This window comes from Abramis brama (assembly GCF_963993115.1).
Source record: "Abramis brama genome assembly, chromosome: 8".
In the NCBI taxonomy this organism is placed as follows: Eukaryota; Metazoa; Chordata; class Actinopteri; order Cypriniformes; family Leuciscidae; genus Abramis; species Abramis brama.
This window is the reverse complement of record NC_139970.1, coordinates 23331864-23347666: the sequence shown is the minus strand read 5'-3', so window position 1 is coordinate 23347666 and position 15803 is coordinate 23331864. Positions and strand designations below refer to the sequence as shown.

General features: G+C 38.3%; 1 protein-coding gene across 2 annotated transcripts in view; it reads right to left on the bottom strand.

Moving 5' to 3' along the window:
* thsd7ba (thrombospondin, type I, domain containing 7Ba) overlaps positions 1–15803 on the bottom strand; it is a 300128-nt gene that overhangs the window by 33087 nt on the left and 251238 nt on the right. For both annotated transcript variants that reach the window (XM_084123090.1, XM_084123089.1), the window contains 2 exons: positions 8677–8943; positions 8252–8430 (listed from right to left, as the gene is read on the bottom strand). In XM_084123090.1, the coding sequence (XP_083979216.1) occupies positions 8252–8430; positions 8677–8943 (446 nt within the window). The remainder of the gene's footprint in view (positions 1–8251; positions 8431–8676; positions 8944–15803) is intronic.

Genomic DNA, 15803 nt, shown 5'->3' with positions numbered 1-15803 from the left:
AGATTTTCTATAAAAAAATGAATCCTAAAAAAATATATTCAAAAACTTACAGAAAATAGTGCCTTTAAAACCCCATAGCAAGCAGCCAGTGACAAGACATGGCAAGAAGAAAAAAACTCTTTAAGATGTTTAAATAGGATGAGAAAATGCCATTGCCACATGATCCATAGTCATGTAATCTTTTTGTAAATGAGGGTGAGTAAATGATGAACTATTCCTTTAAACTCTACGGAACGATCACATACACTTCAGGCAAAATTGTCTTGACAGGAATAATTTCAGTATGGTTGATTATTCACAACCACCATCTTAATTCTTTTCTATCCTCAGCCCAATAAATTCTTTAAAAAATGGGAAATTTTCATAAACGTGCAATTTCCTAGTAATTCATTTATTTAGACTCCACACACACATTTTAAGTCATGATTAATATCTTTCATACTTTTATATTAGCCCTTAATTCACTGCGGATTCAAACACTAAGCAGCAGCTATTCATTCTAATGCAGATTTCATTGGATTAACACTCAAAGTTAGATTTCTGACCTTTTTTTTCCAACAAGGGGATTCCGTGGCTATCAGATGACAAGTGAGCATTTATTATTTATATCATCACGCAGTTCTCGTTTCGTTATTCTAATTAGTTGATAAAGTGATGGCTAACCTTTGCAACACAGCTAAACACTGCAGGCCATCTGGACTGAGGAGGACGTTCACAAATCTGGAAAGACTCCAAAAGCAAATTGAGCGCCACACCACCAGGGACCAAACAATATGAATAATCAGAATGACTGTGTGATGCAGAAGAACAAGAGTGTGAACACCGATCACATGAGTTTTACAAATTTTTAATGTCTTCAAAAATCTGCTCATCTTCTAAGCCTGCCGTTTCAATGTTTCCAGCTACAATCAGGTCTGCTGTTGACTGGTTTTTGGTGTCTGTATTCATGCATAGTTCATAAATACAAAACCACAGTTCCACCCAGGCCACGTGACTTAACGTCATGACTCGAGAGGTTTGAGTTATTGCTGTGCCACCATTTGATTTTGGGCTCTGTATACATATGTTGATCTATTATTTGATTTGATTTAAGAGTAAATATCCATTTTAGTACAAAGTGATCGAATTGCTTCAGAAGGCCACTCAAGCTGTTGCGCATTCTTGACGTGTCTTCCTTCTCCTGTGGCTCCAGAGTCAGCCAATGCCACAGATGATGGAAATGCAAACAGATAGCTTTACAGGTATTATAAACCTCCTTGGTGACATTGTGCGAAAACCACAGAAACAAATTCCACCTACCTTGGCTGAGTGGAAATAAATAAAGATTCGATGACGCTAATCTAATGCTCGCATTGTCACTCCGAGCAAGGAATCTTTCACCCTTTCACGCCTCCTCTTGTTGAAATGTTCGCTGATTACAAATGAGTCTAAGAGCAATTTAAGCTCACAGGATAAATAACAGCTCCTTTGGCATCAAACGCATTTGAGAGAATGTGTGAGAGAGAGATGTTGAGAAACGCTGTGGGCCGCTCATTAATGAAGTGAAGCAGCTTTTGCCCATATCAAAACATCAATCTCCAAAGACCTCTCTGCTAAACAAACCTCCAAGTCAACAATCTGACAGGGAGTGTCAAAGCATAACATCTCTTTCACCTAGTCATTCCACTCAGCACAAATACAGTACGTTTTCCCACAGTTGGAAATGCCAGACATACACGCAAAGCCTAAATGAAAAACATATTGATTTTGTTGTATTCGATAAAGGAAGCTGTGATTGTTTCAGCATGGGGGCAGAGCACTGCAGTTATGGCCATAACCGGCAAGCAGCAACATATTTTGCCCGAAATGCACTCGAAAACCGTGACACATATCATCATCTGTAAGTGGCTGAACTCTGCACCAATTATGGAGGCGGCAGTGTGGGGGAGCGCAGCTTTTGTCTGCTTATTTCTACTCTTGTTTCCAGTTAACAAAAGAAAATGTCACACACTTTTAACCGGTCAATCTCAAGAGCCTTCCTTCATATAAACTCCCAATCTGACATATTTATACAATCACACCAAGGGTGAACAGACTCCAGAAGACTCACTATAACAGACATCAGACTGAAGAGTCACTGTAATACTACAACAGACAACTGCTCTGTCATAGAAGTGTTACACACAACCCTTTTTATAAGACTATTTCTATCAGGGTTGGGCAAAGTTCAAAATTTAAGAATGGGTTTCCTTTATGATTTTGTTTTGGAACTGAATTGGCCATAACAAACAAGATGCTGAATATGATTTGGAATGACAAGATGAGGAATTTACTGAATTCAACTCAAACTCAACACAGTCAAACAACAGAGAAATTTCAGTGCAACATTATTTACATAATTATATCATTAATTTTGATAAATTATGCTTATTTATTCCCTGATATGTAGAACACATTTTGTGAAATATCATACAATTAAAAAAATTAATCAGTCACGTGATTCTGCAGAAATCATTCTAATATACTGATTTGGTGCTCAGGAAACATTTAATATTATTATAAATGTTTAAAACAGTATTTTTAGCGTTTTTAGAACAGAAAGTTAAAATAACAACACATGAATATAATTAAAACATAATGTTTGGTTTTCACAAATTTATGGTATAGTGTTCATGGCAAAAAAACAAAAACAACCCCCCCCCCCCGAAAATTTGTTTTTTTTTAATATAATGACATTTCAGCATAAACATATTTATGTAATACAACAGAAATTTCAATAGGTGCCATTTCATATCTGTTCTATAATATTTAAAATGAAAAGGAAGAACTCAGGGTTATTTTATATGGTCAGTCTGAAAAAATACTGAAACTTACTTAATTTCAATATAAGTTTCAATGTTACTATTATTTATATTTATTGCTAGTTTGAAAAAAAAGAAAAGAAAACAAAACACAGATGATGGTGCAGACAATAGGTACAATTACACAAATCTAATTATAGTTATTACAGTACATGCTGTAATTTGATAAAAATCAGTGTGCAGAGAAGAACAATGTCTTTGTGAGGGTTTAACAAGACTTTCATCATATTTCTATATGCAGCAGTGCATATAATATTGTAAAACAGAGCAGTCACACAGCATACAAAAGCATGACAACATGGTTTCTAAAAGTCTACTTTTGAGCTAAAGACGTGTTTCATTTAGGAGCAATGGGAGAGGCAGAAATGCTTTATAGGGAGATTGGTTTCTAAGCACAGATTTACAGAGGTTGTTAAATTATGCAAGGCTGGTGAACACAGCCTCATCTCATCAGTAGAACAGTCTGCCTCAGCGCACATGATGACTACCATATGGTACCCAGCTCTGGAGGTGGGCAAGAAGAATGTTCTTTACACAGCGAATCTAGCACCGAGCCCTCCGCTGTGGGTAAAACAGACTTCAAACTGCAGTGGAGACTGCACCAGCCCTGAGGACGGCTGCATCTGTTGCATCCGATAGAAATATCACCATTTGCCACACTTAGTAATGAGGATCCTACACATAAATAGCCAGAGTGATAGTGATAGCCAGAAAAAAAAAATGTCACAATTCAGAAACATGGACTATTTCACACAAATGAGTACAAGCGAGTTAAATGAGGTTCATACTGCCACTGCATTGTAATGAAGTACCAATGTTACAGAAATGCTCTTGAATCTTGTTCACGCATCATCAAAAAAAGAAAGAAAAAAAAAAGAAAAGAAAGAAATGGCTGTCTAAAACCTAGGACAGCTGCCTAACAGCTGCCTGACCTAACAGAGCATTTTAATTTAAAGATTCCCTTTAAGGGATTCAAATAGGCTTCCAAGGCCACGTCACATCTGATAATTCATAACAAATTCAAGAGACAACCAAGTGAATATTAAACCACTATAATACTTGTATTTTGATAGAAACAGAATTATAGGTTGACATAGACATTTATGAAAGATTTATGCCTAATTCTTTGAGATATGAAAGCCCATTTAAATCATGACAACTCTCGGTATAGTTTAATAGTTTATCTCGGAATAGTTTATTGAATATGACAATGTTAATGTATTTGGTCTTGGCAGGGTAGACCTGCTACTGCTGCAGAGCAAGTATGCTATTATGTATATATATATATATAATTCTTTTTGTGCTCCATGACATGAGAGTAAGGATATGCTGACATCCTTATAACACAATTGTTTAAGGTGGTCATGCAGAATCAGGAGCATGTGTCCACACAGTTAAATTTTAAGATCAGTAGTAAGACACAGTGAATGGATGACATCCCTCCACACACAACCTCCTCCCGTTCCCGTCACAGCGGCTGATCATCTGTACAGCAAGAGTAGGCGAGATAAGAATATCAATCTCATCTCTGTCGAGTGACTCACTGTGGGGAACGGTGTAAGAGGAAACATCTGGAGAAGGTCACGCATCATCCCGTCTACCATTGGCGCGGCTGACTGCAGACAATCACAGGGCAAAGATGCTCAGAATCATCAGCATTTGTCGGCATAATGAGACAGAACGCTACATGTCCTTGTTTGACGTTGGGTAAGCTGTTCCATTACTGAAATAAGCTCTCCTCCCAGCAAGGAGAAAGGAAACAGGTAAAACTAAAGCGTTGGGTGCTCACTAGTCTCAGTCTCAGACGTCATGCCCATGGACCGTTAGCTAGACGTCTGATGCATAAGGCACACAAAATTGGAAACACTTCAGGAGTTTCAAAGTCGTCATCTGATTTATTGAAATCGTGTGTGTGTGTCACATTCTTTAACGGTCCACCAGGAAACAAAATTGTCATGATGCCAAACCCCCTCATGGAAGAAGAAAGCAGTTGTGTTTACAACTGTGACACGAGCGCTTATCAGTATCAACTAAATGCTGGATGTGAAGTATGTGAAGTATATGAAGTTCATGGCATACATTCTTTAAAATACGTCCATGATATTTACACGCCGGTCTTTTATTGCAGGGACATCTACTTTATATTTTCACGCCCCTAAACATCATGCTGAACAAAACAAACTGTGATTGGTTGCTTTACATGGGCCTCTTGGGCAGTCCTTAGCCAATGAAAGCTGTTATGGAGTCCAGACCTTCTGCAGTCGGTCTGAATGTCTGGCTACGTGAGACTAGGTGCTCACTAACAGCTGTGAGAGACAGACAGCGAGCACTTCAGCCCTACACTGGGTGTCTCAGACAGCCAATCAATAGATAAGTGGTGGAAAGACAGTTCTGGTCCTGAACACGGTCAGCTGTTTACTAGTCCGAGAGGGAGCTGGAACAATCTAGTGATTGTGACAGGCCTCTCAGAGCCTGTAATACCTGAAAGTCTAAATAATGAATGAATGCAGAGCGCTGCCCTGCTCTTTGACTCACGGCAGAAAGCCACACTGGGGAAAGTGAGGATTGCTTGTTAAAGGTAGAGGCCAGACAGCCAGAGACAGATTATCAAAGACACATAACAAGCTAAAGCTCACAAGGAACGTGGCGTGTTAACAAAGTTTCCTTACCTAGTCCTTCTCCAAACAATTTACTTTAAAGAGACCATAACATCAAAGCCCAGACGTTGTCTGATCAGCAGCAAAATAATGCATTTGATGTCACAACAGTGAAATGTCAAGTAAAGTGTTGAGAGCACACAAACCAGATTTTTTAGGAAAATGTTAGCCAGTCTTGAATTGCACTCTGAATGATTTGAGCACGCTGCTCCGATCCATAAACTCCACTAATAAGGTTTTCGATTATTCCAGGACCAGTAATTTCAACACAAAGACATTCACTCTGCTTTTCTTACACACCCTGTATTACTCTCTGGCCATTAGGAAAGGAAAATCTCAGGTGCTAGGAGGTCTGGGGAAAAGTTCAGAAAAACATCAATAAAATAAAACAAATAAATAAACAAAAATATATAATGAATATAATTATAATAAATGTTAAAATTTATAATGTTTTTGTCTTTATAATATCATGCACAACATGTGATCATGACAGGGGCCCATGGCATCAAAAAGTTTGTCAATTCATGTCCTAGACAGGGATCAGATTTAGGGATGCACAACATTTTAGCCATCAAAAATTTCTAAGCAAAAATCTCACTACTAGAGATGGACAATGAGCTGCCTGAGAATTTGATATGCCAAGATCTGATAACAGCATAATTTACAAAAATTGATTTTTGATTTAAAAATCAACACATGAAACAATCCCAGTTTAATTAGATTTAATGTAAATGCTGAGTGATGGATGATTTGAGTGCAAAAAAGGTAATGCATGCAGCTGTTAGGACACATGCACTTCTCTGAGTCCCGTGGATAAATCCAGATACGTAAGCACAACCGCACAAAAAAACCTGAAGTCTAGAGAAGCATAATGTGGACAAAATTCCACAACAATGGCCTCTCAGTTGTGCATTAAATAATTTATTGCCACATTACTAGTGATTCATTCATTCACAAGATAATATTTTGGTGCACACAAGTGCCACAAATAGTGACAGGCTACTTCAAACAAAAATAATCTCATTGAACACATTCTATAACAGTTAATTTAAACTGTAATAACAGTTTCTTTCAAAAGGCTCATTTAAAATTGACAATTTTGGTCAACAATTTTCCTTTTGGTGCATCACTATTCAGATAAATAGATATTTGTGCTGCATCATCAAGGTCATATGTTCTATTCCCAAGGAATGCATGAACTGCTAAAATGCTATCTTGAATGCAGTGTCACTTTGGATAAAAGTGTCAGTTAAATGCATAAAATTGTAAAGAAAATACGTAGTCTCATATAACGTTTCAGAATCTCAATAATACAATCAATAAATGTGCTCAGATATACCAAGATACCAAAATCTGCAATCAAAATTCAGAGATTTCAATATGCACTCTAACATTTCCCATCAAACCCTTCTGAGAACTCCATTAAGTCTTCTGAGCTATGAAAGGGCATCCTCAGAGTGATACAATTTTCCTCAAACACACTCACATGAATCCACTGTGGCTTTGGTGGTGACTTTCTTACTACGCTTATAAAGAAATTTCCATCCCCACACCTTCACAGAGGGGGCCGCTTCAAATACGGCCAGCTGCAGAGCCTGTCTGCCAAGTCCACAGAGCGGCCGTTTGCAAAATGTCAACATTGAGAGTTCATCTCTCCAAAAGATTGGAGGGGGCATTAGCCAAGGCAAACTCTGCTTTTAGCGGAGGGGTATTGTGAGTCCCCTTAAACAGTGGGTCCATAAAAGTTGTTAGTAGGCACTTAACCATCTGTACACACAGCCGCAAAAGAATGCATTTGAATATTTTTCACGCACACTGCCTCATCTGCATATTGACCTCTAGAAACCAGTGTGTCCTCTACAGCCTATTTCAGCACACACAGCACATTTATGATATCATTTCCCTTTAAAGCACGACCCATCTGGGAACAAGCTGTCGCAAACGTACTCATAGATGAATGTACCTTCTCATGCTTTTCTTTCTTTTTTGCAGATGTGGTGAAATCTAGGGCTCTATTCAGAAGACTCAAACAATTGTCTTAATCATGCATAAAGCACATGACTAATGACCAAATAAGCATTTCCATCATCGAGATCAAGAATCATTAATATGTGACCCATATGCGTGCTTTGGCAAGGCATAGACCGAAATGAGAAGCTGGCAGAGTTGCACATGCTCAACAGCGTTTAACAGAACACTTGTACAAACTGTCCTAACTAGCTGACGGTAAAAGGAGGAGAGGAGAGGTCACGGAAAGACAGCCTTCGCTAATGGGCATGTTTTTCTGCGAAGAGAACAAATCTACAGCAATCAGGAAGAGTATTTTACACGGACACTTGTTAGCACCTTTGTGCCGTCTCGCTGCGAGAGAGGAACTATTTAAAGGACGATGAGATAGTGTTTGTTCATACTTTAGCTTCGAGGCTGAAATACGTTTGGTAAACTGCACTTAATGAAGAGGCATGCATTAACCGGTGAAATGGTAATGAGTTGAATGTTAACCGTGCTGAAAATGCAAAATGTATCTCTAGGCGGCTTAGATATATTCCACTGGGGATATTTCAGGCATTCAATAAAAACGGATGCATTAAAGGCCCTAAATGAAATAGTTTACATGAGCGATTATCTGAATCATGATGCCTGCGATCATAGACCCTTAATGGTTCTCATTACTCGCTTCTCACTGACGATCAACCATATGGTGGTGGAAGCCCACAGAGAGACTAGTTTCCCTATTGGGACCGCACATCTCACCTGATTCTTCAGGTCTAGTTTGGGGCATGGCCGCCCACCGTTGAACGGCTTCTCCCGAAGCCATTTGGACCTGATTTTCAGCCCGCTGCCGCAGGAGGCACTGCAGGCCGACCACGGCGACCAGTCGCTCAGCTTGCAGTCCAGAGGGCATGGCATGTGGCAGACCTCTTCCACCAGACCTGCGAAAGAGCATGTTGAGCAATCAGAGCGGCCGAGCCCCTGCCATTCACCATCCCAGTAACAATGTTAGCGGAAACACCTGGTACCGATGCTGAGACCTCGTCTAATTTACACTGACAGTTCAGGGCACCCCACAGCTTCCTATTTGACTAATGAATGCTCGCCTTTCCAGCAGAGACAAATTACTTATCTCTTTACTGAGAGAGAGAAAGAGAGGAAAAGAAGATAGAAACAAGTATACAAACCTGATTCGCTGCAGAGTTCTGGGCTAACCAAGTGGGCTTCATGGTCCAGACAGGCCACGGCACGATAACGCAATCCCTGACCACAGTCACGTGCCTCTCGGCGACCCCTCCAACCCTGGAGGGATCCTTGCACCGGGGTCTCAGACAGGACACAAGATGACCAGTTACCATACGGCTGAGAAACAAACTCCTCGCACGGACAGGGCTCGGACTCTACCAGAGGGTACAAGTCTTCCTTCAGACAACGGTCCTGTTTCCGGCTCCGACCTGAAAATAGTGAGAAAATGGAGAGCCAGAAAGCAAGAAGAAAAAATAAAGAGGAAGCAATAAATAACAGACTAGTCATCAGAATTTTTGGTGCTATTCAGACTGCACTCTGGGAGCTCTTGTGTGTATTGTACTTATCTGTCTGTGAAAATTATTAAAATATTAATGATGTCTGGATAACTGGACCATTACTCATTCTGCTGTCAAATGTGGACTGCAAAGTGCCACTGCAAACATCCCCAGGGAACGATTAGAGAACCATTCTGAGTAGGCTGAAATAGAAACGCTCAGTGACAAGAGCAAGACAGAATAATTTCTTAAAGCAAACATGCCATTCAACACACTTTATATGATGGATCAGGGGTGTCCAATCCTGCTCCTGGAGAGCCACTATTGAGCAGAGTTCTGCTCCAACCTTAAATAACACACCTGAAGAAACGAATCAAGGTATTCAGGGTTAATAGAAACTTCCAGGCATGTGTGTTGGAGCTGGGACGTTGCACTGTCTGCAGGATGTTGGCCTCTCCAAGATTGGTTACCCCTGTGATGGAGGATCAGTTCTGGAGTAACTGATGAATGGATTGTCAAGACCAGAATTCCATTTGGCATGGACATGGTTCTGAATGACATTTTATCGAGTTCAAATTGTGTTTGTCTTACAACCTTTATTTTAGGATTGCTTTTACTTTAATTGTTTCTCTATTGTTGTTTTTGGTTATCTACCTTTTGTTATATTTACAGTGTAATGCCTTATTGTTGTGTTTGTCTTTGTGTAAAGCTTTTATGTAAAGCGCCTTGAGAAAATAACTTTTAAAGGTGCTATATAAAATACATTTATTATTATTATAATAAATAATAATTTAATTATTTTATTTAATCATTTAAAAGGGTACCAACCCTGCTCAGAATGTATTAAAAGATTCAAGAGCAGCACACTTCTAAACCCACAAGACTTTTGTTTGTCTTCAGAAAAAATGAAGATATTTATAATGAAACTTGAGAGATTCCTGTCCCTCCATTCAAAAATTTGAATGCTTCTAATTTTCAATGTATGTTCTTATTCACATATAAACATTGATAAAGACACATACATAAAGTTTATCAAATACAGCAAATGGAAGCTTAGCCGTCAGTGGCGGAACTAGAGTTTTATACATGGGGTGGCCAGGGGGTGGCCACTGCTACTTGCGGGGGTACACAGTACACACACACACACACACACACACACACACACACACACAGTGGAAAAGCTTATGGAAGGAATTGGGTCACTCTGTTTGTGTCTATAAGTGTTGAACATCCAAAATATTTGCAGAAAACAAAGCTGAAGCACCAAGGAGATAAGATATGTGTCTGTTATGAACTGCTGCATTAATTTACAAAAAAACCTCACATTTACAAAAAATTTTTTTTTAAATTAGATATAGCAGGCATCAAGCAGACATGTACTTGAAAAATGTAAACAATTTTATTGCCCATCAATATAAAATCTTATCCTAGGAAGATTTAATACAACATAATTCTTTCGTTATAATAATTTATAATTATTCTTTCTAATTATAATTGTTTAATTTATAAACATTTTTTGTGTTCATTTTTTGGTGAACTAGCCTTTTAATCTGGCAAAATCTTCTCAACTTAAATTCCTGAATTTGGTATGTGATTGACTGCCTGTGTCTGGTAGATGCTCTGAGCTGTTGCTGGTCCTGAAGTCTGACCACACTGACTCTGACTAGCCAGTGGTGATGCAAGGGCTGGGGTCTGTTTGCATCTGATCTGCCTGTTAGTCCAGTCATTTTAAGCCAAAATGGGGGTCAACCTTGAACAAATTGCAACAGAAGCAAACTCAACTGATTTTGTATCCTCAATATGTCCTAAGTAAGGAAAAACAAGTCCCGAAGAATCCCATTAGGGGAAAGTTTCGAAAAAGACCCAAATATAGCCTATTCATTCTTTCTCTCACATGAATAGGGTAAAAATTGTAACCTTTAGATATCACCATGAAAATTACTGAGTTGATTACTTACATCAAGACAAACAAAAAATGTATTAAAGGTTTTTTTTTAATTGTTTGTTAACATGGACAAATGGTGCATAATCTAATTATGTATGTGCTAATTTGCATAAATACCACAACAGATCTAAACATTGGGTATAGCCAGGTGAAAATGTCTTGTTGAATCTTGTTGACATATAACTGTAAAATACTTAATGTTAATGTCTGAATGGAACCCATTTAGGCTACCCATGAGCATTAATACATAGAGGCAGGAAGTACTTTAGAAACCAGCCTTTATTCATTTTTAAGAGATGGGGTTTGGGGCTGGGTCTGTGGGACTGTTTCTGGGGGACGAGTCTGAGGGAAGAACAGGAGACAATGTTAAGGAGAATGCAGAAGACAAAAGGCAGGTAAAATAAAAAGTGAATCCCCAGAAACAGTTTTCAAAACTTTCCCCTAATGGGATTCTTCTGGACCTTTTTTCCTTACTCAGGACATATTGAGGATACAAAATTATTTGAGTTTGCTTCTGTTGCAATTTTTTAAACCTTTTTTCATAAAATGACTGGACTATGTTTGTGCTTATTAAAAAGAACTCTTATAGCCTATCTCTCCCTTTCTTTTCATGTTTAATTGACCCTGTTAAAAAACATGCCAAATTTAAAATATGATTCCAATCATATTCATATTCTAATCATCATCCAATTACCAACATTTTTATCTTAATTCTTTCCAGTATTAAAAAAATGGTGTTTTTGGTAATTTTCAAAATTTCATGGCACCCCAGAATATTTTGTTGTATGAATATCTGAACATACCAAAAGAAAGAACAGACCCTGTGCTTTTAAACAAAAAAAAATCTGTTTTATTAAAGGAGAAGTTCACTTTCAAAAAAACTTTTGCTGATAATTTACTCACCCCCATGTCATCCAAGATGTCCATGTCTTTCTTTCTTCAGTCGCAAAGAAATTAAGGTTTTTGATGAAAACATTCCAGGATTTCCCCCCATGTAATGGATTCTATTGGGACCCAAACGGTAGAAGGGCCAAATGACAGTTTAAGTGCAGCTTCAAAGGGCTTTAAACGATACCAGACGATGAATAAGAGTCTTATCTAGCGAAACGATCGGTCATTTCCAAAATAAATAAAAAAGTTTAAGTTTTATAAGCACAAACGCTCGCCTTGCTCTGTTCTGTGATGCGCGTTGAAGACGTCACGTAATACGCAATTACGTTGAAAAGGTCACACTTGACGTGTTTACAAATGTGCGGAAGGAGGACCATATACACATTTTCAAATGTATTTGTGTCAGTTTATCGTTTAAAATGCCCATTTCGTGTGCGTATCCTGGGTGTTTTAATATTAAAAAGCCAAAAAGAACATTTTCTTCAGGACAGAAATTTTTCAAGCGTGACCTTTTCAACGTAATTGCGTATTACGTGACGTCACGAACGCGCATCACAGAACAGAGCAAGGCGAACATTTGTGCTTATAAAACTTAAACTTTTTTATTTATTTTTGAAATGACCGATCGTTTCGCTAGATAAGACCCTTATTCATCGTCTGGTATCGTTTAAAGCCCTTTGAAGCTGCACTTAAACTGTCATTTGGACCTTCTACCGTTTGGGTCCCAATAGAATCCATTACATGGGGGGAAATCCTGGAATGTTTTCATCAAAAACCTTAATTTCTTTGCGACTGAAGAAAGAAAGACATGGACATCTTGGATGACATGGGGGTGAGTAAATTATCAGCAAAAGTTTTTTTGAAAGTGAACTTCTCCTTTAAAGCTTTGTGCGTCTTTTTTATCAACACTTGAATGTTGGCAAGTTTCATAAAAAGCAACATGAGCATAAAGCTGAGAAAATCGCATTTTTATCAAAGACTACATCTAGATCAGATTTAATGATGATCAAAACACAGTAGATCGAGTCCATCAACACCCTACACCCATAAAGCTTCACAGTCCTAGTGATCGCATTATGATATCGCTTGTTTCTGCTCTTCTTTGCCTGCGTTTTGATCTCCTATCCTCACATTAGCTAGAACATTTGTATACTACGTACACACGGCAAGTAGCCTACTGCGTGTATTAGGCCTAATGTAGGCTATTCGGAGCAAACCCCCCTGATGCTAAACCTTAAAAACTTACTTCAAATATGATGTTTTCTTATTCGGCGAAGTTCGGTATCTTGCAACTATCTCTCGTCCTCTGCTCGTCCGTTTGAAAACTGCGCGCGCGCCGCGCTGCCGGCGAACGTAATTATTATTATTTTTTTATATTTTTTTATCAGCATCAGCAACTGCCAGTAGCAAATACAATTTTGGGGTGGCACCCGGGGTGGCCAATTGCATGTCAGGGGTGTCCAGTGCCACCCCGGACCCCCCTCTGGCTCCGCCACTGTTAGCCGTACTTGCTTGACTCGCAAGAACAAACATTGGTTCTTGTGAACTGAAAACGTGTTTGCATAATTTCAATGGAAAGACAGAAATTTGTCAGGATTCATTGAAAATATCTTCATTTGGTTTCAAACATGAACGAAATTCTCATGGGTTTGGAATAACATGAGGGTGCATAAATGATGCCAAAGGTTTTTTTTTTTTGGTGAACTAATAACCCTTTGATTAAGTGTTAGACTTACCCGCTTGTGTGTTATTCATGTTTAGCACAAAGGTAACATAGTACATAACTCAAGATTATGAATGGCAAAAAAAAAAAAAAAAATCATATAAATAAATAAATAATAATAAAATAAATAAATAATAAATATAAATAAATTAATGAATAAATGTGAAGACAAGGATGGGTGGTGTCAGTCTCATTCTAAACAATTTACAAAACATATAAGAACTGTTAGCTCATGAGGACCCATATTTAGGACAGATCTGAATCAAGTCCCAATTCCAACTCCTCCCCACCTACTCTCACTTTACCGTCTATACTCTAAATCAAAATGTCCAAAAAAGTGTGTGTTTAGAACTTTTACTGATGAAAAGTACAAACAAGTAAATTAAAAATTGAACATCTAATCAAGATAAACAACATTAAGAATCAACAATCCCACAATATGTTTAACAATTCATTGAGGAACATTTCTTTATTTATGTTTGTTGTTATTGTTGGGGTAGGGGGTTGGGTTCCCTTATGTATTGGGATGCCACAGCCAATATGAGCACTGCATCAACCAAAAGCAGCTCCCTTTCTCTCTCCTACATTCTTTATTTTTATTTGTACAAACATAGACCCGGAGTACGCCCATGTTCAGTGGACCATATACATCTAATTTATCTAATGAGGAGAGCAATGGATAGATTTCACATCATAAAGGCTTCTGTTTAAGTGGCTATTAGTTCCTCTTTGCACACTTCACTTCCTGGAACATTTCAAATTAGTCATGTCCATTAGACATGATGAATATTATTAGGTTATATAAATAAAAGGATCTGTCCATGAGGAGAGATGCTCCTTTCAGACATGCTGTTACTGACACTACAGACCTGCATTCAACAGTGTTCTCAAACCTGTCAAATAAAATAAACTCAGCCTGTCAAACCTGTGGGCCGCACTGGACAATTATGCATGGTCAGGCTAAAGACCTGTGAAAAATGATGCTTTGATGTAGGCCTACTGGATTCAGAGGCTTTTGGTGTTTTGTTGTTTGAAGGATTCTGCTTTGTTGCATCAATGCGATCAGTGTGGTTTTGCTGACAGCTAAAGCTTTAAAGATAATGCTGATGAAAGATCATCATCAATCATGATGCAATACTCAGTGGATTCAGTCAATCTCTGGTTGAGTCAAAAGCCAAATGACACTGTCTCACAGAATTTATGATTGAACTTGACGCACAACGTAATGACGAACGAAGTTGCCCAGCCCTGTGTGTTTGAACCGCGAGAGGCGTCATTACCTTGTGCATCATGTAGCCTACAAGGGTTACTCTTTAGGTGTAAATCTATATGGCCATCTGTCGGAAGCTAGTTATTTTAGTCGATAAAGTTTTAAATACGGATATTTTTCTTACCCCCGCAGATCAGTGTCGAGCACTTTAATCATGAATAGATGCGCTTTAATGTACTTCCAAAAGTCAAACAGACTTCTAATATATATTTGCTTACATGTCTATTAAAACACATGCGAGAGCGGAGTCTCTGTCATGTCCAAGTTCGTCACGAAGCTCTCTCCATCTTGAAAACGTCACGGTGATATTGATCCTTGTTTTATTTCTCTGTTTTTCTCTGTTGTCTGCTTGCCTCAGTTGATATACGTTTCATTTTTATTTTATTTTATGTACTCGCCAATCAATAATCGTGAACCATGATGACTGAACGACACAACAGTGGCGTGCGAGATATTGTATCATAGAAATATATACATAGATCTCCCATTAGCGGCTTACCTAATAGCGGCCGCTAATGAACTAACCAACTCTGTTTTGAGTTGAACTTTTAAAAATGTCATAGGTCTGGACTTCCCTATGTTCAAGAGGCAGGAGCATAGAGAGAGAAAGCCGTCACCCATAGTTCTTAAGTGTGTGTGAGGAACAATTTTGTACATATTAGAGCTTGTTTAGAGTGGATTTAGAAACTCTGGCTAAAACAGTGTTAGTGTAATCTATCCGAGAGATAAAGGAATCTATCAAATTTATATACATTCAAAACCAGATAAGCACCCTGACGCTGATTTTCTTTCCGACTGTATTACTGAAATAAAAACATGGATGAGTAATAATTTGCTGTGTCTGAACAGTGGTATAACCAAAGTTATGCTCATTGGTTTCCATAATCAAATTTCCAAAGCTGTTTCTCTTTGTCTTAAACTTTTAATGGCTGTTTTGGAAACCAAAAGTAAAATGAGGAACC